Source organism: Gadus macrocephalus, chromosome 21 (assembly GCF_031168955.1).
Source record: "Gadus macrocephalus chromosome 21, ASM3116895v1".
NCBI lineage: Eukaryota > Metazoa > Chordata > Actinopteri > Gadiformes > Gadidae > Gadus > Gadus macrocephalus.
Window position 1 is genome coordinate 3,448,028 of NC_082402.1, and position 24,340 is coordinate 3,472,367.

At 49.6% G+C, this 24,340-nt stretch overlaps 1 protein-coding gene across 1 annotated transcript in view; it reads left to right on the forward strand.

Annotated features, from left to right (window-relative positions):
- LOC132450018 (intersectin-2-like) overlaps window positions 1-24,320 on the forward strand; it is a 42,759-nt gene extending 18,439 nt beyond the window's left edge. Inside the window, 32 exon segments of the mRNA XM_060041970.1 lie at window positions 492-634; window positions 927-990; window positions 1,504-1,641; window positions 2,177-2,271; window positions 2,759-3,021; window positions 3,530-3,667; window positions 4,089-4,229; window positions 4,536-4,623; window positions 5,036-5,175; window positions 6,435-6,515; window positions 7,402-7,541; window positions 9,268-9,811; window positions 10,303-10,523; window positions 11,127-11,196; window positions 12,787-13,028; window positions 13,149-13,189; window positions 13,473-13,639; window positions 13,776-13,809; window positions 13,924-14,045; window positions 14,932-15,028; window positions 15,462-15,653; window positions 18,296-18,417; window positions 18,763-18,869; window positions 18,982-19,165; window positions 19,727-19,825; window positions 20,042-20,209; window positions 21,036-21,266; window positions 21,825-21,946; window positions 22,032-22,114; window positions 22,746-22,829; window positions 23,518-23,691; window positions 24,038-24,320. Coding sequence (XP_059897953.1) covers window positions 492-634; window positions 927-990; window positions 1,504-1,641; window positions 2,177-2,271; window positions 2,759-3,021; window positions 3,530-3,667; window positions 4,089-4,229; window positions 4,536-4,623; window positions 5,036-5,175; window positions 6,435-6,515; window positions 7,402-7,541; window positions 9,268-9,811; window positions 10,303-10,523; window positions 11,127-11,196; window positions 12,787-13,028; window positions 13,149-13,189; window positions 13,473-13,639; window positions 13,776-13,809; window positions 13,924-14,045; window positions 14,932-15,028; window positions 15,462-15,653; window positions 18,296-18,417; window positions 18,763-18,869; window positions 18,982-19,165; window positions 19,727-19,825; window positions 20,042-20,209; window positions 21,036-21,266; window positions 21,825-21,946; window positions 22,032-22,114; window positions 22,746-22,829; window positions 23,518-23,691; window positions 24,038-24,189 — 4,687 coding nt within the window. The 3' untranslated portion in view covers window positions 24,190-24,320.
- Window positions 24,321-24,340: the final 20 nt, after the last annotated feature.

Below are 24,340 nucleotides of genomic sequence, written 5' to 3' on the forward strand. Positions count from 1 at the left end.
GCCAGATTTAACGGTCCTCTAGGTGATTTGATCTTTATAAAAAGAGCAGAAAAAGTGTAAAAAATGTGTCTGGCTAGCACCACCGCTAGCATCACCGCTAGCACCACCACTAGCACCAATGCTAGCACCACCATTAGCACCAACGCTATCACCAAAGCTTGCACCAACGCTAGGACTACCGCTAGCACCATGGCTAGCACCACCGCTAGCACCAACGCGAGCACCACGGCCAGCACCCCCGCTAGCACTGCCGTTATCACCAACGCTAGAACCATCACCCGCTAGCACCACCGCTAGCACGACAGCTAGCATCAACCCTAGCACCACAGCTAGCATCACTACCCGCTTGCAGCGGTGCCGAAAAGGGGATGAGGAGGATGGGCGTACTTCTGCGTGCACTGTAGCTTGCGGACATCCGGTTGGGATTTTCCAGCAAATATAATTTGGGCTTGATATACCTATCCCCTCCCCCCCCCTTTGTCCACTTGTAGTTCCAACTCGTCCTCCACCAACTCCTTGGCCAGTAACTCTCCAAAGACGGTCACTTGTGATTGGGCGGTTCCTCAGGCCGCCAGACTCAAGTACCGGCAGCAGTTCAACACCCTGGACAAGCTCATGAGTGGTTACCTGTCAGGTGTGAGGAGACACACACACACACAGACAGACACACACACACACACAGACAGACACACACACACACAGACAGACACACACACAGGCACAGACACACACACACACACTCACATGCAAACAGACACACAGACAGACAGACAGACACACTCACATGCACACAGACACACACTTCTTGAGAAAGTCTTATTTACACTTTACACAGCACTTACTGTTTGCCTACAAAACATTTCCAGTTCAGCAAGATCACACCAGTATACACAAGCAAGCGACTTGATATGAACTTCTGCTTTCAGGACCGCAAGTAAGGAATGCCCTGTTGGCCTCCAACCTGACGCAGACGCAACTCGCAGCCATCTGGTGAGTGAGTGAGTGAGTGAGTGAGTGAGTGAGTGAGTGAGTGAGTGAGTGAGTGAGTGAGTGAGTGAGTGAGTGAGTGAGTGAGTGAGTGAGTGAGTGAGTGAGTGAGTGAGTGAGTGAGTGAGTGAGTGAGTGAGTGAGTGAGTGAGTGAGTGAGTGAGTGAGTGAGTGAGTGAGTGAGTGAGTGAGTGAGTGAGTGAGTGAGTGAGTGAGTGAGTGAGTGAGTGAGTGAGTGAGTGAGTGAGTGAGTGAGTGAGTGAGTGAGTGAGTGAGTGAGTGAGTGAGTGAGTGAGTGAGTGAGTGAGTGAGTGAGTGAGTGAGTGAGTGAGTGAGTGAGTGAGTGAGTGAGTGAGTGAGTGAGTGCACGCACGCTTGGGTTAGTGACTGTGTTGCTTCTTGTCTACGATAGTGTTCTTCTGCTCATCAGCCTTTTTGTGTCCACTGTGCGTCTGTGTGTGTGTGTGTGTGTGTGTGTGTGTGTGTGTGTGTGTGTGTGTGTGTGTGTGTGTGCAGGACGCTGGCAGATGTGGACCGGGACGGCCAGCTGCGTGCGGATGAGTTCATCTTGGCCATGCACCTGGTGGACATGGCCAAGACCGGCCACCCACTGCCCCTCTCCCTGCCCCAAGACCTGGTGCCCCCCTCCCTCAGGTAGCACATGCACACACATGCACACACACGCACACGCACTCAGTCACTCACGTAAAATGGACACACTCACTCACTCACTCAGGTAACACACACACACACTCACTCCCTCACGTAACACAAAAACCCGTACTCACTCAGGTAACACACTCACTCACTCACTCATTCACTCACTCACTCACTCGCTAACTCACGTAAAATGAACACACTCACTCACTCACGTAACACAAGCACCCTCACTCACTCACTCACGTAACACACACACACACACACACACTCACTCAGGTAAGACACAAACTCTGCCCTCAGAAAACACTGTCACAAAAGCTTACACATACCCCCCCCCCTCCTAAGAACTTGGATGGACAGACAAACAGAAATATAGATATGCACGCACACCTTCCCCGTCTCACCTAACACAACTCATTTTCCCTCACGTCCACATGCTCAGCTCCATCCCTGTGTTGATGTATTGACATGGGGGTCCGTGGATGTAACGGTACAGTGGGTGTGTTCTGCCTCTTCCTACGTGGTCCAGGTCAGGGGGAAAGGGCATTGAGCTGGTGAACGGAACGGGTCCCTACCCGAGTCCCAGCCCAGCCGACCCCACTGAGATGGACCTGGCATCCAAGGGCAAGAGCAGTGCTTACATTACACATTACACACACACGCACACACACACACACACACATACGCACACAAGCGCAAACACACACACACACACACAAACGCACGCACGCACACGCAAGCACACACGCACGCACACACACAAGCACACTAACACACACTGGATAAGAGCTGCAGTCCCAATGCAACCTGGCATTTTATAGGCACCAGGATGGCTATTTGTTTTGTCATTTTGATTAAAGATGCAAGTTTAAAGTAACAAAAAACTAAATCTCAAACGGCATATTTTGGAATAGAAAATAATAATTTCCACTCCCCTCCTACCCTTATTTGACAATTCTTTCTCTCTCCTACTCCTTATCTGTTCCTCTCTTTATCTGTCTGTCTCTCTCTCTCTTTATCTTTGTATCCCTTCCTCTCCCCCTCTCTCTCCCTCTCCCTCTCTCTCTCTCTCTCTCTCTCCCTGTGTGACCCTATGTCTCTCCACCCCCAGTGTCCTTCGAGGACAAGCTGAAGGAGAACTTTGCGCGGGGCAGCGCCGAGCTGGAGAAGCGGCGGCTGGCGCTGGAGGAGGAGCGGCGGCGGGAGCGGGAGCGCCGCGACCGGGAGCAGAGGGAGGCGCAGGAGAGGCGGGAGCGGGAGGCCCGCGAGCTGGAGAACCGGCGGCGGCTGGAGGAGGAGCGGCGGCTGGAGAGGCAGAGGGAGATGGAGAGGCAGCGCGAGGAAGAGCGGCTCCGCGAGCTGGAGAGGAAGGAGGTGAGGAGGAGGAGGAGGAGGAGGAGGGAGAGGAGGAGGAGGAGGAGGAGGGGGAGGGGGAGGAGGAGGAGGAGGTGGAAGAGGAGGAGGAGGAGGAAGTGGGGGAGGAGGGGGAGGAGGAGGAGGCAATTCTACTTGATGGCGGACATCAACACAATTATTTTACAATTTACAGAGGATTCATAATCCAAATCTGTTTTCATGTTTATTTACTGACACATTTCCCTCTTACTGTTCTTTCTCCCTCTCCTTCCTTCCTCCTTCCTCCCTCCCTCTCTTCTGGTCTCTCCTTCCCCCCTCCCTTCCTTCCCTCTCTCTGGGTCTCTCTCCATCCTCCCTCCCTCTCCCCCCGTCTCTCCTTCCTTCCCCCTTCCTCCCTCCCTCTGTCTGGGTTTCACTCCCTCTTCCCTCCCTCTCTCTGGGTTTCACTCCCTCTTCCCTCCCTCCCATTCCTCCCTCCCTCTGTCTGGGAGTCTCCCTCATTCCTCTTCCTCCCTCTCGGCTGCAGGAGCTGGAACGTCGGCGCAAGGAGGAGTGGGAGCGGGGGCAACGGGAGGAGTTGTCGAGGCGGAAGGGGGGAGACCAGGAGGAGATCGTCCAGCTGAAGGCGCGCAAGAAGTGTCTGGAGATCGAGCTGGAGGCCGTGGTGAGAACGAACGCACGAGTTGACAGCGTGCCAACAGAAAAAACCCCGATCGCGTTCCCCCTTTGCACCGCACCGAGGTGAAGAGTCACTTCACCGGGTGATTAACGTCACCCCTGAGCTGATCGCTAATTAGCAAAGTTGGCCAGATGGTTGGCTCAAAACACTGTGGAGGAGTTTTCTGGGAACAGGGAACGTTCCACTCGCGTGCACATGCGCACGCATACGCGTCTGCGCACACACATACACACACGCATACACATACACATACACACACCCGCGTTCACGTACCCACCTACGCATACACCTACACATGCACACACACACATATACTCGTACACATGCACACCTGTGAGACACACGCAGATGATAAAACCGATAGGCCGCTGGCTCATCCATCCGCCGTGGGGATGTCGTCTCCCAGGGCAGCAAGCACAAGCAGATCTCGGACCGTCTCCGCGACGCCCAGAGCAAGAGGAGGATCCAGAAGTCGGAGCTGGACCTCATCAACCAGAAGAGGGACGTGCGCATCGCCGAGATCAACACCCTGCAGGTTCAGTTTGAGGTGAGGGAGCCCGCGCACACACACACACACACACGTTGTAGTCATATCCGGTTTTGCTGACACTGTACTCTGGAAGAGACAATGGGCTCACGTCTTACATCTGTCAGTACCTCACTAGTCCATCTCTTTTTGTCCGTAATTTCCTTACTCTCGCTAATTCTCTCTTTATCTTTTGGTATCTCTACCTTTGTCTCGCTCTCCCTTTATCTCTCTCTCTCTCTCTCTCTCTCTCTCTCTCTCTCTCTCTCTCTCTCTCTCGCTCTCCCCCTCTCCCTCCCTCTCCCTCCCTGGGTCTCTCCACCACAGGACTGGCAGAGGAAGCTGTCCCAGCTGGTCCCAGAACAGCAGAGGCTGACGGAGCGTCTGCGCTGCATTGGGCTCAACAACCTCCCCTGTGGGTGATCCATTTCAGGCCCTGTTGGGGACAGCAAAACGTATTGCAACGCCTCGAGAAACCCACGGACATAGTCGGCCTCCGTGTCAAGGAGCCTCTATTATGAACTCTATGAACTTATCGAATGTGACTCAGTATTTACCAATTTAGAAGACTCTTTTAAGAATATTACAAGTTTATTCAGATACATGTCATTTAGGAAGCGGAAGGGTTCATACGTACAGGGTTCCGGTATTTCTTTTATCTGTCTGTGAACTTATTGACGGTTATACTAATCAGTTCCGGTGAACTCAGCTGTGTGTCGTTACGGAGCAGCCCGATAAGGAATCAGGTTAGGCTGCCGACCCTTCGAGCCCGGGAGGCAGAAGGAGCCCTAATGTCCCCGACCGTACCCTTGTTGCCCCCCCCGCAGCCGTGACCCTGGCCACGCTGGGCGACAGCGTGACAGAGAAGGGGGTGACCTGCCGCCGGCTGAAGGACCAGCTGGACACGCTGGAGCGGGAGACGGCGGATAAACTGGGACAGATGGAGCAGTACAACAAGGAGCTCAAGGTGTGTGTGTGTGTGTGTGTGTGTGTGTGTGTGTGTGTGTGTGTGCGTGCGTGCGTGCGTGCGTGCGTGCGTGTCATCTGTGAATATGCAGAGAAATGCACAGTGAAGCCTCTCCACAGGTATATTTGCAAAGATCTGAGGGCAGATTATGATGAAATCTGTTCGCTTGTGCTTGGCTGGGGATCGTAAAGAGTCTGAAGTCTGAACAGCTTATCAGCATGTTGAATATAGATCCTTTGAATTAACATTAGTGTTGACATACATATTCAGATCATTTTGCAGCTTTAGAAGCTTGAGATGTGCGTGTAAGTCTGGGATTAAGTAATATAATGTACTATACTATATGAGACAAGGTTCAATATAAACTTGAAATACTCGGTGCCTTTGAAGCAGAATCTACTGCAGTATCGATTCAATTTCCAAGGATAATTTTGCATGGGGTCGGTCGGGTGAAACTAATGGGGAGAAATTCCTGTTAAACAGGACCCGGCAACTTCACTCCCGGGGCTAAAAACACAGTGTTATCCAACCTATGTGTTGATAACACCCGCACACACGCACACAAACACACACACTCTCACACACACACACACACACATGCAGGCAAATAGTGACACAAAGCAATGAAAACCGAATACCTCCAAGGAACATGTCCTCAGCGAATATGGAATGACATGTTATGCCAGCAAAACAAACGTGGATGTGTTCATCCTGTTATTAATTGCCCATACTTGTGATTTCACTAAAATCAACACTGCCTTTTCTTCTCTTGTCAAAAACTAACTGTTTCGATTCTTCTAACTGCGCCTTTTGTCTCCTTCCTGACATTTTCCGTACCTCACCCTGTACCTTTTTTACTTCAAACCTTTTCATGTTTCACTCCTTCCTGTCTTCCCATTCCACTTATCTCACCGCCCAACCCCGATTCCCCTACTTGCTTCCTATCCTATTTCTCTTTGTCTCTCTCCGTCTTTGTCTCTCTTTCTTTCTCCATGTCATGTATTTACTTTTCCTCCCTCCTCTTTCTCTCTCCCGCCCTTATTCAATGTCCTCTCTCTCTCTCTCTCTCTCTCTCTCTCTCTCTCTCTCTCTCTCTCTGCATGTCTTGTTTTTACTTTCCTCACCCGTCTTCCACCCACCCTCCCTCATAAAATTCCAACCTGCACTCCCTCCTTACACTGGCTCCTCCTCCCTCCCTCCCTCCCTCCCTCCCTCCTCCCTTTCTCTCTCGCCTCTCTGCGCCGCCGTTGCCGTGGTAGTTTGGGGACATGGACGATTGCCTCCTACGGTCTCTGCTCTCCCTGCTGACCTGTCTCAGCCAGCTTTTTCTCCTCATCAAGGTTATTCCTAACCCGTCCCCCGAGTTACCACCTTCCCTGCCTGACGGACCCCGATGCCCGCTCCACCACCACCACCACCACACTACTACACCTGCACTGCTGTTTGCTGTTTCTCCCCTCTCCCCGGCCCTCCGCCTCACACCACTGTTCCCCTGCTTGTCGTTTCCCCAGTTGCTCCTTCTGTGTAATGCCTATAGCCGTCCCTCGTGCTCTCTGTTGCCTTGTGTCCGTTGTAGTGGAGGATGCCCACTTTGGTACGACATTTCCTCCCCATTTGTTCTTTGTGGTCGTTTGTGTTTATTTTCCGCCCTGCTGAACAAGTTTTAGCTTGTGCTTCACGCTCACACACCCAGACGCACACGCACACGCACACACACACACACACACACACAGGTTCAAAAGCTCCCTGAGGTTGTAAACACATACTGGACACCTGCATCGTTTGCATGTTGTCTGTTGGATGCTCTATTTGCATGTGTTATCTTTTGGTATAGTTGTATTAAGTGCTGTTACTATGAAGCCATTTTGAATGTCACAGGCTACCGCCATCTCTCTACCAGGCTACTTTTTGATTAATGACTTCATTATAAATGAATGACTTATTTAATTACTTGTGATTGCATTAGCACGCGTACGACTGCGACTCCAAGATATCACATCGCTTCATGCTTGTGTTCGTTAAGCGATAGCGACGCGTGCGATAATTAGCATGTCTTGCTAACGCGTGCATGCATGCTACTGTGTGTGTGCGCGTGTGCGTGTGTGTGTGTGCGTGCGTGTGCGTGTGTGTGTGTGTGTGCACGTTTCTGTGTGTTTGTGTGGGGGAGGATGCTGCTCGCTGTAATTTGCTCTTGTCGCTAACACAACCCCCACCGTGTCATCTCAGGAGCTGAGGGAGAAGCAAGTGGCCCAGCAGGCCTCGCTGGACGACTTGTGCCGAGTCAAGGAGCAGAAGCAGAGGGAGCTGCAGAGGCGCCGTGAGGAGGAGGGCGAGAGGAAGAGGAGGGAGGAAGAGGAGGCAGCCAGGTGTGCAGGAATTTAATGACAAGGCTGCTGCGTGTGACTTCGTGTTTTTTTTTCCCTCGACGGTGACCTAATGAAACGACGTGCGTACCGTGGTCGGTTCAATCTCATAAATGCAAATGAGCGTCACACTGGCAGTCGGAATATCTGAGGCTATGCTGCTTTGTCGAGGGTCCGAAGCGATCACACGGAACAGTGTTGTTGAAAACGCAGAGCCCACTTGACTGTAGATTTCCTATGGTACAGCGCACCTGGGCTGAGCTTCTCTGCTTTGACGAGCCATGCGTTTTTCTTGCTTTTCTCGACTGCGCATTAAAGTCGATGTATGTTCAACGTTGGGCACTGTGCGCACAGACCTGCACTGCTCGTCAGCGAGAGGTCACAAAATGTCAGACAAGGACGAGAAGATGATTTCAGAAGTGTAGGGATAACAGTTTAATATGAAATTAGAAGCTGCCATGAAAAGCTTTGCTCATGTTTTACCACTCAAATCTGTTTAAACTACACACACACGCGCTACTCCAATAACACTCTGAGCGGTTCTCACAAAGCACTCTTCACTCTGTTGTTGCGACGTGGTTTCTGAGTGATTGGTCCCTTAGGTGTCTGTTGGTTTCTGAGTTACGTTTTCTCAATTTTTGTGCACAGATGCCTTCAGATGGCTCTGTTGTCAAAACATATAAACAAACCAAGGTACAGAGAGTTAGAGTTTTGTACTCCAGAGCTTCAATACCACCATCTGGACACGCCATCTTGTACAACCACAGAGGTACTGCTAATGAGGGGATTCAGCTGGCTCAGTGCAAGGTGGGAGGGGCCTTACCTTGGCTGTGTCTCAATTCAGGGGAAGCATCCTTTCGAAGGGTGCATTGCGTCACTGCGACGCGTCAAGGCTGTCCCATTTCGAAGGCTCCTTGAAATGCGGCCGACAGATGCAGCCTTTTCCCGGATTTGAAGGATACACCGGATGGATCCTTCATGGCCCAATGTATCCCAAGATTCATTGCGCGTTGGATTTTTTCCGAAATGGCGTCAGAGAGAGCGGAAGCGGCAGTTGCAGCAAATTACATATTCAACGACAAAACTATGTAAAAAAAAATGTTTATATTAAAATAAAGTTGGGACTATTTTAAATTTGTAACTTTATTGTCAAAGTTCAATTTCATTAACACGAGCCATATAACGTTAAACTAATTACAGTATATTTTATATAACTATTATATAACCTAATCAGAATCAGAAAACTTTATTGATCCCCGGGGGGGAAATTGTTTCGTTCCAGGTGCTCCGTACAAATAGAAATAACAAGCATAGAAGATAAGATTATAAAAAATAGAAAATTATAAATAAAATACAATAAAATAAAAGTAAGAATAAAGTAAGAAGTGGACATCTGAGTGAAAGTGGACATCTCTTAGTGGGTTATATAAAACGCCTCCATATTTCTCCTCCGCCGTCCGGTTTGAACCGCAGCTGTCAGGGTTGCTAGGTGACAGGAGCGGCGTGTCATCACGCGAGGTAAAGGGTGTCAACGGCTCCTCACGCAAACTTGAAACGCTCCGTAGGGCAGACCGTCTCATTTAAAAAAACGTTTGTTCGGCCTTCAGGGTCTACGAAGGCCACACCTTCATAGACCGCGTCCTTCGAAGGATGAGTTGAGACACAGCCCTTATCGAGCTGTGCTGCATCGGGGGGTGCATCAACTTCCTGTTTCCTGTTTGGTTCACAGACAGGCCAGACTGGAGCAGGCGCGACGGGAGCAGGCGCGACGGGACAGGGAGGAGGAGGAGGAGGCGGAGCGACAGAGGAGGCTCCTGGAGGAGCAGAGGGCCAAGCAGCGGGAGGAGGAGGAGAGGGAGGCCCAGGCCCGCCTCCGGGCCGCCCAGGAGAAGGCCCAGGAGGAGGAGAGGAGGCGGCGGGAGCATGAGGAGGAGGAGGAGGAGAAGAGGAGGAGACAAAAGGAGGAGGAGGAGGAGAGAAGGCGTCGAGAGAAGGAGGAGAAGGAGGCGAAGGAGGAGCAGGAGAGGAGACGCAAGGAGGAGGAGCAGGAGCGACGGCGGGAGGCGGAGGCGGCGGAGGAGGAGAAGAGGAGGAAGGAAGAGGAGAGGATGCAGAAGGAGGAGGAGCGGAGGAGGAGGGAGCAGCAGCAGCAGCAGAAGGAGGCGGGGGGAGGCGGAGCGTCCGTGGCGGTGATGACCCTCTACAGAGCGCTCTACCCGTTCGTGGCCCGCAACGCAGACGAGCTCAGCCTGGAGGGCAGCTGCCTCATCGAGGTAGAGGACACCAACGCTACGTTCACACAGCACATCACGACCTCTGACCTGGAGATCCCTCTCCTCCGGACGTCCCTGCTTCATGCCCTGACCTACTTGTGGAGCTACATTTGGCCCAGGACCCACCAAATATTTTGTGCCGTGAAATAAGCAGCACATCCTCATTACCTGTTCACAAGAGTGAGGGATGTCACAATTCTCAATGTTTATTTTGGTTCAATATTAGTTTCCAACGGCCTAGAGAGAGAAATATGTTAAAGCTAAAATGGTTAATTCCATATTAGTTTCCAACGGCCTAGTGTTGATGCCTACGAAAAAATAACAATGGCATTTGCATAAATATACATACGTATGTATATGTTTATGTTTAAAGTTGAAATGGTGGTCATCCTATGATCCCCTGTCCCCTGCTAAAGCCCAATATGATATCACATAGTATATATATTCTATATGATATCATATTCAATTTTAATACCGTTCTTTATTGACAGGTGGATGAGGCCACCGTGGGTGAGCCCGGCTGGCTTTGCGGGAGTTACCGCGGAAACCGGGGCTGGTTCCCCCAGAGTTACGCGGAGAGATGTGCCGCTTCCTCCGCCTCCAGCACCACCACCAACACCACCAACACCACCAGCTCCAGCGAGGAAGCACCGCCTGCATCCCAGGCGGGTCCGCTACCCTCTAGCGGAGCTCCGCCGTCAGCTGCCAGCGGGTAAGGCCGGCTCGGGACCGATGACCCCACTACTACCGCTGCGGCCTGCGTCTTTCACAGCAACCCGTCCGTCCCTCTGTTGGTTGTTGTCTCTCTGTTCGCTGTGGTTCGTTGGGTGAAAATGCAAAGGATTTCACCACCGCGACACCATCCGTATTTTGTTTCGGTGCTTTTTTTCCTCGTGGTCGATCCGATTTAAAAAAACAAAACAGTTTTGTCTGCTTTGTTTCTCGTTTTCGTATGTTGTCTCTGTTTCGTTCATCCACGCGAAGCTTCAACTCGCCACGGTTTCATGACAATATACACAAGGATTCGCTCCATTGCTAAACGGTGGATCCCATTGAATAACAAAAGCCTTTCGAAATGTATTTATAGTGTACTGCAGGAGAAACAACTTGTTCAAAATGTTCCTATTTGTTTCATGTCCTGTACGCAAAGGTTGTCATGAATGTGACGACTGTACATTTGTGCAATGCTCCCTTTTCCTCAGTGTTGCTCCCGTTCCAAAAATGCCTTTGTCATGGAATTAGACGCTGCCGAAACAGGTTGCTCAGATGTTTTCTTCCAGCCATCCTCAAAGTCCTCTGCTCTGTGTTCGCCCAGGCTTGCAGAGGGAGCGATGGCGGAGGCAGGCCCCAGCCGCGTCGGCCCTCCGGTCCCGCAGCCATCACATGTAGGAGAACATTCAGTATTTGCATATCGCCACTCGGCTCTCGGGAAGGGAGGTCAGCGAAGGACGAAGGCGATAACGATATTAGCTCTTGCCACAAAACAAAATGGAGGATGGGTTATTTCTTTATGAAAGTCGAGCAAGCGGCTAGGGTGGTTGTGCCTTTGAGAAAAGGCATTTGTTGAAAACCTAAGTTTAGTCACGAAAACTGATAATAAACAGACAGCCTCCGCGTTCGAGGTCTCAATGTGCCAGACCGATTCCATTGTTTTCACTGCTTGGTTTACACTAACTCCCTGACAGTTAGAAGTGGGCTATAAACCAGCCTTGACAGTCATACGGACTGCTGCCTGCATTGGAATGAGGTCTGGCAGGAGCAGTTCATTGGTTGACACAGAAACACACAGAAACACACCACGTCCCAACAACTGGACCCACAATTTATTTTTAGCCCAGTTCCTACGGGCATCGGGGTCGTTGTCCTCCGAGGTCTAGCACACATTCACGGAGCTCCAGCCAAAAGCATCCCTGCTAGGAGGACTGGCATGTATAGGACGTGTCTGATGGATGAGATACGACGTTATGGGGTTATATTTGTCCTGGTCCGGAGATCAAAAATGAATGTTTTTTAATAGATGTTAACAGTTTATTTTCTGCTTTCCTTTAATCCTGACCTGGCCTCTCTCCTTCTCTACTCTCCCCTCTCTCTCATCTCTTCATTCACACTTTCTCCTCCACCAAATCCTCTCCCCATCCTGTCTTCTATCATCTCTCCATCATATCTTTTCTCTCTCTCCCTCCTCTTCCTCTCTCTCCCTCCTCTTCCTCTCTCTCCCTCCTCTTCACCTCCTTTCCTCTCCTCATCCTCAATTTATCTTTCCCCTCTCCTCTCCACATCCTCTTTTCCTCTACCCACCCTCTTTTAAATCTCCTCCTCCTGCTCCTCCTCCTCCTCCTCCCTCTCCTCCTCCTGCTCCTCCTCCTCCTCCCTCTCCTCCTCCTCTCGCTCCTCCTGCTCCTCCCTCTCCTCCCTCTCCTCCTCCTCTCGCTCCTCCTGCTCCACCCTCTCCCACTCCTCCTCCTCCTCCTGCTCCTCCCTCTCCTCCCTCTCCTCCTCCTCCTCCCTCCTCCCACTCCTCCTCCCTCTCCTCCTCCCTCCTCTCCTCCTCCTCCTCCTCCTCCCTCTCCTCCTCCCTCCTCCCTCTCCTCCTCCTCCTCCTCCCTCTCCTCCTGCTCCTCCTCCTCCTGCTCACCCCTCATCCTCCTCCTCCTCCTGCTCACCCCTCATCCTCCTCCTCCTCCTGCTCACCCCTCATCCTCCTCCTCCTCCTGCTCACCCCTCATCCTCCTCCTCCTCCTGCTCACCCCTCCTCCTCCTCCTCCTCCTCCTGCTCACCCCTCCTCCTCCTCCTCCTCCTCCTGCTCACCCCTCCTCCTCCTCCTGCTCACCCCTCCTCCTCCTCCTGCTCACCCCTCCTCCTCCTCCTGCTCACCCCTCCTCCTCCTCCTCCTGCTCACCCCTCCTCCTCCTCCTCCTGCTCACCCCTCCTCCTCCTCCTGCTCCCCTCTCCTGCTCCCCCTCCTCCTCCTCAGCACGGGGCTCCTCTGAGGGCTCGGGCGGTGACGTCGTGGTCGTCCTCCTCCTCCGACGCCCAGCCCGACCCCTCCACCCGCGGCGGCGGCGGCGGCGATAGCATCGCGGCGCTGCTGAGCTTCTCCCAGGGCGACGTCATCAGCGTGCTGCAGCAGACGGAGGACTGGTGGCTCGGACAGCTCGCCGGAACTCAGGGATGGTTCCCTAAAGATTACGTCACTCTGGAGCCAGATAACACCGAGTAGGATGATAATAGGCTATATATACACACACTCATGTTTTGACGTTTTCGTGAGGGTTAACCTCAAAGGGGTGAGATAAGAGGTGAACTTAAACTATTTATCTTTTTGACTTATTCCAGCGCGGAGGGCTCCGACACTTTAGATTCTGTTCAGCTGGAGGGTAAGTCACCGCGATCGCTTTGAATCATCTCTCAGAGGAAATAAGACATGATTTCCCACGGAACGGTTGTATCGTCGCTGCTGGTGTCACGGCGATGGCAGTGTCTAACGTTTTTGGATGTCGGCAGAATTATTATTAAAATCACTTTACTTTCCTTTGAACGTTAACACTCGTACTGGAGCACAATTTGAACGAAGAGCCATCAACGTTTTACCGATCGATTGGGCGTACGTCGCGGATGACGATCGGTCCGATGTGTTTGTGTTTCGTCGCCGCACCCCAGACTTTGTGGCCCTGTATACCTACGAGAGCCCGGAGGCCGGCGACCTGACGTTTGACGAGGGGGACGTTGTCATGGTGACGGAGCGGGAGGGCGAGTGGTGGAGGGGCTCCATCGGGGACCGTGCCGGCGTGTTCCCCTCCAACTACGTCAGGCCCGTGGAGCCGGAGGTAGAGTCATCTCCATCCACGCACTCGTATAAACACACGCCGTCGACCGGGCTTGAACCTATTTAACGGTATGGTGCATTTGAAATGAATGTATTTGTGTGAATGATGTGGTGTTTTTATGCTTACATTTAAACAGATTTCAAGACCCGGAGGCCCAGTCAAAAAACCTGGTGAGGACTTTATGTGCACAAACGCACGCACACATAAAAAACCCACACTCTCTCCTCGCCTCTCGACACGTCTTCATGTGAGTGCTACGTGTGACGACCCTAATGTTTTGCCAGAGATTGCCCAGGCGCTGGTCAACACTGTTGCCCCGACGGCTCAGCAGCTCAGTCTGTCGCCAGGGCAACTGATCGTGGTTCTGGCCAAGAACTCCACCGGCTGGTGGCTCGGGGAACTGCAGGTTGGTCTTCATGCCTTCATGTCTGTTTATTACATTTTTGTAAACTGAAATATGTTAAACCTAAAATGGTTAAACCATAACAAAATATAAAACAACACCCTATTTGAGTGTTTCTTTTTTTAATCAAAAACAACTTTATGATTATTATGTCTTGTAAACATCTTAAATATCTTTCATTTCAATCAATCCACGCTGAGAAAGATGAATTCTATTAAAGCAAGTTGAATAAACCTTAAAATATACTGTCATTCAATACAAAGAATAGAACATATGTAGCAAGACAAGATGGGTAAGACAAGACAGCATACACCACAAAGATACCAGCCCTAGGCCAAATCAACAAGGAGACTTTCAGAGGTGCGAGTTGAGCAAAAACAAAAAAATGACAGCTCCGAGGAGGAGTAGCCAATCACAACACTGCAGAGGGCAGTTTGGGAGAAGGCTGGCTGCCTGCTCATTAGGAACACTCAGCTGTGGCTCCTTCACCAACGGCGGGTTTTATAGTCCGACCTTGAGAGTGGTTCACATGCTATGTTCAGAAGACTTATGGATGTTCAGTCAAGAACATCTATTTTATTGGTAAAAGTAACACATCACATATGAAAGTTGTATTTTTTATGTTGTGATGATGTAATGATTCCTGTAAACTTGATCCACAATTATTACAAGCTTGATTTCTTTATGGGGATTATGACTCACATTGTAATTATTGTTTGATTATAAATATGGATTGGTTGTTATTATTATTCATTAAGTTAAAAATAAATCTTTCCTTTTTACATTTTTTGTTTGTCATTCATTCATTCATTTATTGGGCATGTATTACCTGTGGATTCCTGTGTTATTACTGTTGAGAGAATGGCGTCTCATGATTGGTTCTCTTCAGGCCAGAGGTAAGAAGCGACAGAGAGGTTGGTTCCATTCCTCCAACGTTAAACTGCTGGGCCCCACCAGCGGCAAGTCTACGCCTTCTCCTCTGCCAGGTTAGGCCACCCGTCAACAAGCACTGAATAGAAACACATCGTGGGGGTCTTCAGGTGGTGAGGTCATTTGCCCTCTAAACACACACCTTTGGAATGAAAGAATGAATAATCACAACGCACTAATTCAATCCAACCCCACCATGCTTATAATTGCTATAATTGCAATAACAAGTGTTTTCATATTCATATATACATTTTCTGTATTTTCTTTTTTTACCAACTCAAAACAAAACAACCTCTAAAAACGTAAAATAATATGCTGTAAATTATAGTTTTAAGATATAGGCTATGTATATTTTAACTCAGACTTCCCAAACTTGAACCACTTCAAATAGCATGCATGATTGTTTGGAATACTAAACAAGTATTCTAGATGGTACTGTAGTACTTCCCCCTCTTCTCACCCTAATAAACCCCTCCCCCCACCCCCCAGTGTGCCAGGTCATCACCATGTATGACTACACGGCGGCCAATCAGGACGAGCTCAGCTTCTCCAAGGGTCAGCTGATCAGCGTCCTGGACAAAACCAACCCTGATTGGTGGAAGGGGGAGGTCAACGGTGTCGCCGGCCTGCTGCCGACCAATTACGTGAAGATGACGACCGAGTCTGACCCCAGCCAGCAATGTGAGTGAACCAATCACACGTCTGCTAACCCTAACCCTGAGTTTCAAACGGTGAGGGGATTGCTACACATATAACATGGTCAAAATCAGGTTTGATTTGGTTGACTCCAGATCCCGTGGGTAGTTTATCCATGTCAGAGCAGGATGATGCTGACTTTGGTGAGTATCTTTTGGGTTGCTCACATTGGATGTTTATTTACGAAGCATTGCATTGAAGGCTCTATTGCTTTGGTTTAGAAGACCAAAAGACCCAGCGTGAACGTGCAGAAGGCTGATTTCAGATCAGATAGGGCCAACTCAGGACGCTAGTGAATAAAAAACATGTCAATATTATTTTCATCAGGTTAGTCTTGTCTGAAGGATAGTTGTAGGGTATTATAAAGGCTGTTATTGAAGACGCTTATTATAAGATGAGGAAAACATTTGTGACAATTATACAAATCAAATGGTATTAATGAACCAGTAAGTGTCCTTTTTTATATTGCGCTTATATATTTTTCATGGTTCTCTGACCCCATGAATGTTATCCCAAAATACAGTGGGTTGACCAACTGATCTGCAATCTGTTGTCAATTCTTGTTTCATGAGTTTTATTTTGAGTGGGGATCTCCATTGAGGAGTTGAAATGTAGCTGTTATGAGTGTGCCATGTGAGATGGCTAGCTGGGGAAACTGGCCTCATGAGTTGGTACATGTTGGTACATGTTCACATCTGAATGAATGAATGAATGAATGAATGAATGGGGCCCCAACTCGCACCCTCCACTCTCTCACTGTTTTGGGACATCACTATGTTCAAACATACTTCAGTGTTCACTGTATTTATACTTTACACACTCACTGTACACACTGTACAGTCTATAAAGGTAAAAAAAAACGTATTGAGAAACACATAAAAGTGTTTTCCCATTTGAAATGTCCTGACTTGTTGACCTACTTGTCCGTTGTGCGCCGCCGGCTGGAAGCCATCAGCAATCACCTCCATCATCAATGTTCCCGCATGTGAAATAAAACCCTGTGAAGTTCCAACGTGAATAATCCCCCAAAAATAATCAAACTGTGTTTAACGCCTGTTGTCTCTCTGTCTTCCACCCTTCCGCCATCTCACCCTCTGCCCCCTGCCACTCCTCCACACCATGCCCTCTGTCTCTGTTTGTTTCCTCCCCAGGACAGCAATGCTGGCTTTGCTTTCCTCCTCTGCTCCTCTTCCTCTTCCTCCTTCTCCTCCTCCTCCTCCTCCTGCTCCTTTACTTCACGCTTCCCCTCCGAGCCAATCAGAGCTCGGATTGCCCTGTCGCAACAGGAAGCCCCGCCGCTCGCCCGAACAAAAACCAAGCTCTGCGCTTTTTCCGAAACCTCATTTCAGGACTGTGGCGTCCCGTCCTCTCTTTTGTTTTTGTTTTTCTTCTTCTGTGTCGTTTGGACTGCTGCTTTGTTTTTTTCTAACTGCTCCATTGAATCGTTCACTGTTTCGTTCCTTCTATCTCCCCTATTTCTCCCTTCCTGTCTTTTCTCAGTCCTCTACTATTTCCCTCGAAGTTACTAACGCAAAAAAAGGGTTGAGAAAACCCTTCTCCCTCGGACTCATCGTGTCAAAACAGGCATGGCAAAGAGTTTATAAACACGATTTAACTGTTGTATCTGTCTAGTTGTGTCTAACTCTGTCCAAAGTTATAATTGATCTAGTTTTATAAATAGAAGCTTTTAGTCCACACGCTAGATATTTTCCCATGGGGTCGATCATTCTTGCACTAACAATGTGAAGACTTGCTAGGAACTAAAAAGGACCAATGTTAAGCATCCCAGTTTATGATTCCTCAGCAAAAATAACCTTGTCCCTCGTCAAGTACATTGCCAGTATTTAAATAACATTTTACCATCATTGTATAATATTGTTTGCTCGGAATACAGTTGAGAAAGCGTTCCACTCTGAAATGTAATGCATACACCAGCTAAAACTAAAACAGGCAGTTGTTAATGTCAAAACAATGACAGCAAATGTCTTCCGGAACGTTCTTGTGACCTCCGGGTTTCCTCATTCACACCTATGCAATCACCTGGCTAGCGCAAGCCCCCAGCCCGAGCCACACCGAACACAGACGGTGTTTCTCCAAAGACTGACGTGGAAGGTGGATGGTATTAGCGGTGATCGATTAGCAATGCCTGGTAACCCCTCTTCTATCTCTAGGTTCAGTGTTCTGTGTTCTATGACATACGATGTGCCTCACTCTGGTCCTTGCATAAGTTGTACATAAAGCATCACAGATCTGACAATAAAAGAGATTTTAACGTTTATTTGTTTGATTTGTGTGTGTGTGGGTGTGAGTGATTTTCTCAAGAGTTTTGCTCAATTGTTAATGCTTGAAATGCTCGTTTAGGGGTTCAATTTCCACTGCATGCCCTTGGGTTGTCAGAATGATTGTATAATTATTGAATAATTGTGAGCATTAATTTAGATACGACACAAGATTTCATCGACATATCTGGAGAGAGAAAATGTCTGTTCATGGGTGTGTTTGTGTGTGTGTGTGTACACATCGTGATTGTGTGTGTGTGTGTGTGTGTGTGTGTGTGTGTGTGTGTGTGTGTGTGTGTGTGTGTGTGTGTGTGTGTGTGTGTGTGTGTGTGTGCGCGCGCGCTGCAGGGTGTGCTGACCTGATGAGCTTGGACAGCATGACCCCCCAGGAGAGAAAGAGGCAGGGCTACATCCACGAGCTGATCCAGACCGAGGAGACCTACGTAGAGGACCTTGAGCTGGTGCTGGAGGTACACAGACACACACACACAGACAGGTAGAAAGACACACAGACAGGTAGAGAGACAGACAGACAGACCGGTAGACAGACAGACACACACAGATTGACAGACCCACATATACAGAAAGAGACACACACACACACACACACACACACACACACACACACACACACACACACACACACACACACACACACACACACCAGAGTGTAAACAAAGCCACATGAAGACTCAAGGGTATTAATAAGTCATTACCCCTTCTTTTGAGGTGTGAATGAAACAATTAGGCCTTTATCCTCTCTCCCTCCCTCCCTCCCTACCTCCCTACCTCCCTCCCCCCCTCCATGTGATCAGGTGTTCCATAAGCCCATGTCCGAGTCGGGCCGTCTGACCCCCACAGAGATGGGGACCATCTTCGTCAACTGGAGGGAGCTGATCATGTGCAACACCAAACTACTGAAGTAGGTCAACAACACTGTCGCCACACCGACCCGCCTGAGACATCCACGCGTGAAGAATTCTTCCGAGAGGTGTCTTTCTTGACACCGCCTCGGACCGTGTGTGCACCCTCAGGGCCCTGCGCGTGCGCAAGAAGACGGGCGGGGAGAACGTGGCGGTGCAGGTGATCGGAGACCTGCTGGCCGCGGAGCTGGCCCACATGCAGCCCTACATCCGCTTCTGCTCCTGCCAGCTCAACGCCGCCGCCCTGCTGCAGAGGAGGACCAACTCCGAGCCCGACTTCAAGGACTTCCTCAAGGTGCCCCAAGCTCTCCACTGTCCTGCTCCAGTAACACAACCCACCACAACATGGTGGCGTCTTTTAGTGTCACTCCATCCATGAGGCAATCAATCGTTGATTTAACAGCCTCAGTTTGTATTTTGAATAAATGACATTGTAAATTAGAAATCTTTACCCTTACATGGTAAAAGATAGTACTACTTAGCATTGTGTAGCACCTTATCCTAGCTATCTTGTTGTACATGGGGAATGGGTTAACCTAGCAATTGTCTATGCTTAGCACTTGTTTCTTGTTGTTGTTGTTTCTCTTTCTTCTCTGATAAATGTACTTATTGTTGAGATTATTGAGTCGCTTTGGATAAAAAAAATTCTACAGAAAGCCCTCAATGTAAATTAAATGAGCATGAGATGATGTAAGGTAGCCCGCGCTCTCATCAACAATAAACAACAAACAATCAGAAATGTCTTCATGGTGCTCATTCCCCAGTCCTCAAAATAATCACCCATCTACTCTTCCCCACATCCCCTTGTTATCTCACTCTCTTTGCTTTCTCTCTCACTCTCCCACCCTCTGAGCAGAAGATAGCCACTAACTACCGCTGCAAAGGGATGCCCTTGTCCAGCTTCCTGTTGAAGCCCATGCAGAGGATCACACGCTACCCTCTTCTCATAAAGAATGTAGGTAGCAACCCATTTTGTGGTGAAGCAAATGAAAATATATTTATTTTTTAAAAAGTAACTTTCAAAGTCATCTCTTCGAAAACATCATCCTTTTCTTGTCATCTTTGATTCTCTCTCTCTCTCTCTCTCTCTCTCTCTCTCTCTCTCTCTCTCTCTCTCTCTCTCTCTCTCTCTCTCTCTCTCGCTCTCTCTCTCTCCCTTCCCCCCCCCCAGATCCTGGAGAACACCCCTGAGGGCCACGTGGACCGGGGGTCCCTGCGGGAGGCCCTGGAGCGGGCGGAGGAGCTGTGCTCGCAGGTCAACGAGGGGGTCAGGGAGAAGGAGAACTCTGATAGGCTGGAGTGGATCCAGAGCCACGTCCAGTGTGACGGCCTCATAGAGGTACGCAGGAACATGACGGACGTGCACCCACTGGGCAATCGCATGTTGCAAAAGAGAGGTCACAATTAGTGCTCTGTCAAACTGTTGTTTATTGCTCTTTTTGAATTATTTAAAAAAATAGATATTTAATGGTCATTATTTGCCCTTTCCGAGGGATGAGGATTAGCTCTTGTAACTGGGATGATGGGCTATACCAGGGGTTCTCAAAGTTTTGACAGCTGAGGGCAAATTTAGGAACCCAAAATTTGACTGAGGGCTGCGAAAGGAAAAAAAAATAGGCGGGAAACGCCATCAGCATCCCAGTGGTGAAAAAAAACATTGCACCGTGGACCTCTGGGAGTGAGGTCAAGTGAGGTATAAATCACGAAACTGAGGGTCATCCTTAATTAAAACTAACAAATGTAACTGGATTGAAAGCTAGAGAGAGTCGACTTAAATTAATATTGATATAATAATGAAAAAAAAAAAAATATATATATATATATATATATCTGCGGGCCGCCATTGGCCGCACTTTGAGAACCAATGGGCTAATCAAATCGGCTTTTAACTTTTCAATTATTCTTGCCATAGTTATATTGAATCATCGCTGTGTGTATATGCACGGAGCTCTATGTGAAACGTAAACGTTGAGTAAACCGTATCACGTTTTAATACAGGGAGATGTTGATTGCAAAGCAATCCACGCAAAACGAGTGCATTTTCTCAGCATGGGGCGTCTCCCCAGCCACTGTCGAAAGCCCCAGGCACCCTCCTCATTCCTCTCCCTCCCCTCTCCTCTCCTCCTCCCCCTCCCCCCCCCCCCCCCCCCTCCATCGGACTGCAGCACTTGGTGTTCAACTCGCTCACCAACTGTCTGGGGCCGCGCAAGCTGCTACACAGCGGGCGTCTGCACAAGACGCGGGGCGGCCGCGAGCTCTGGGTCTTCCTCTTCAACGACTTCCTCCTCCTCACCCACAGCCCGGCCAAGTCCTTCTCCTCGTCCTCCTCTTCCTCCCTGGGCGCGGACCGGCTCTTCAGCCACAAGGCCAACGTGCAGCTCAAGATGTACAAGACGGTGCGTGTGTGCGCGTGCGCGTGTGTGTGTGTGTGTGGTTGTGTCCCCGTTTTGTTTTATTTAGTTCTAAATTTCTTCCGTGAGAGGTTTTGATGTGGTTAGTCGTCTGTTTCTGTCAATTATGAATCTGCGTAAACAAAACTGAAACTAAATCGAAATACTGGGCCCTTGGGGCAGTGTATTTAATTACAAGTGAAACTATGCATGCACATCATCGCTGCTTCCTCCCTGGACCATCTGTCCATCAGTCATCCCTCCATTCATTCATCTCCTCTATCTAGCTTTCATCCTTCCATCCATCAGCAGCCGTCCGTCCCTCTATGCATCCATTTACCGCTCTCCATTCATCATTTACGTTCGTACTTCTTTCCATCTAACCAATGCTATCCTCCGTCTGTCCGTCTGTTTCTCCCTCCATTCTTGTGAAATTCATCCTATAGATCGATCATCTGTCCCTCTGTCCCGCCGCCTCCCTCCTTCCGTCCCTGCAGCCACTCACCCCTTCCTCTCTCCCCCTCTCACCCCCTTCCTCTCTCCCCCTCTCTCCCCCCTCCACAGCCTCTGTTCCTGAACGAGGTTCTGGTGAAGAACCCCCCGGACCCGTCCAGCGACGAACCGCTCTTCCACATATCACACATCGACCGCGTGTACACACTCAAGGCGGACACCCTGAACGAGAGGTACACGCACACACACACACACACACACAGACAGCCTTTCTAATGATTTAAGCAGTGATTTAACAAAGACTGTTGTTAATCACAGGACGACCTGGGTCCAGAGAATCAAAGCAGCGTCCGAAGTGTTCATTGAGACGGAGAAGAAGAAGAGAGAGAAGGCGTACCAAGGTAAACACAGCTATTTATGAACTGTGTGTGTGTGTGTGTGTGTGTGTGTGTGTGTGTGTGTGTGTGTGTGTGTGTGTGTGTGTGTGTGTGTGTGTGTGTGTGTGTGTGTGTGTGTGTGTGTGTGTGTGTGTGTGTGTGTGCACTAGTGTGCTTGATGTTGTTGATCCACTCTAGGACCTGCTAGACTAGGAATGCAACGTGTCATCAACGTTTAACTCATAGTATTGTAAGGTGCTTCTGATTTAAGCGTCCGCCAGTACATTCATGTATTCATTCATGAATTGATCGACACACTGAGGCCTTAATTGAATGTAATTCAACTGTACAGCAAGGGGTGCTCCCTACTCCTAATCACCTCAAAGTCAACTCCCTATTCCTAATCACCTCAAAGTCAACTCCCTATTCCTAATCACCTCAAAGTCAACTCCCTACTCACCTCAAAGTCAACTCCCTATTCCTAATCACCTCAAAGTCAACTCCCTACTCCTAATCACCTAAAAGTCAACTCCCTACTCCTAATCACCTCAAAGTCAACTCCCTACTCCTAATCACCTCAAAGTCAACTCCCTACTCCTAATCACCTCATAGTCCACTCCTTCCATTTGAAGGTAACGCTTCTCTGTGTTCCCAGCGCGTTCTCTGAAGACCAGCGGCATCGGACGTCTCCTGGTCACCGTCACGGAGGCCCAAGAGCTCAAAGCCTGCAAGCCCAACGGTAACAGCCCGCTCAACCTCCACGCTCCCGACACACATGTTGACCACCACACTATGTTATCATGGTAGACCGCTTGTCTGAACGGATGATTCTGGTATTGGATATTTAATTATCAAAGGGCAGGTTAACCACCCACTTGGTTCAGTCGAAAACGGTTCTGTTTGGTCCCTCAAAGTGTCTGTGACATTTCCCGGTTATTTTGGAATAAAATCTATGAAATTGTTGTTTTTTCTAAAACCTTCATGACTGTCATGACTTCCCTAATTAAAACGGAGGTTTATTTACTCTTTAATCTAGAGGATGTGAGGGGATTAATGAAAAGAGAAAAGGGGGTCATAAAATCTGTTGGCAACAATTTTGAGGTCCTCGTACGAGACACTTGAACACTTCAAAAATTGAATAAATGTCACCTTTATCTAACCAGGAAAAGTCTCTGAGATATAAAAAAGTTATTGCCATGACAGGCAGCAGCACCATAAGCAGGGTGGCAGAAAGTGTTGCAAACATTCACGTGACAAATGACGTGAAAATCAACGTAAACATTCAAGATTTCCTAAAATACGGCACAAGTCATATGCTGCTCCTTGGACCGCCTCCAGCGAGAGCAGCCCCCCCCATATGGCGCTCACGTCGCTTCAGAGGGTGCAGCCGTCCCTTTCAACGTGATCCCCTTCCTCCCTGTCCTCAGGTAAAAGCAACCCGTACTGCGAGCTCACCATGGGGGCCCAGTGCTACACGTCCCGGCCGCTCGGCGACACGCTCAACCCCAAGTGGAACTTCAACTGCCAGTTCTTCGTCCGGGATTTCTACCAGGACGTCCTGTGCATCACGGTGTTCGAGAAGGACCAGTTCTCCCCCGACGGTCAGCGGTCCAATCACATACGTGCGGGGGGCGGGGGGGCTGTAGTAGCTAAGGAGATAGAGCGGGTCGGGCTTGTAACCGCAAGGTTGCTAGTTCGATCCCCGGCTCGAGTGTCGAGGTGTCCCTGTGCAAGGCACCTGACCCCAAATGCTCCCGACGGGCTGGCTGTCACCTTGCACGGTCGGTCGGTGTGTAAATGTGTGCATGAATTGGTGAACCTCAGGCAATATCGTAAATTGCTTTGGATAAAAGCGCTGTATAAATGCAGTCCATTTACGGGCACATACATGCACAAGCATGGAAAGCCTGCGCCGACGAGACTGAACGTCCCCTTGTTTCTTTTCAGATTTCCTGGGGCGCACGGAGGTTCCCGTGGCAACCATAAAGAAGGAGATGGAGAGCAAGGGCGCGGCGACCCGCCGCCTGCTGCTGCACGAGGTGCCGACCGGAGAGGTGCTGGTCAAGCTGGACCTGCAGCTCTACGAGCAGACCTCGTGAAACACGGGCCCCCTCGCTCACACACAACACACACACAAAGACCCACGAGCTGACGCACAGATGCACACACACAAAGACGCACACGCTAACCCACAGACGCGCAGAAACAAAGACGCACACACACACACACACACACAGACACAAAGACGCA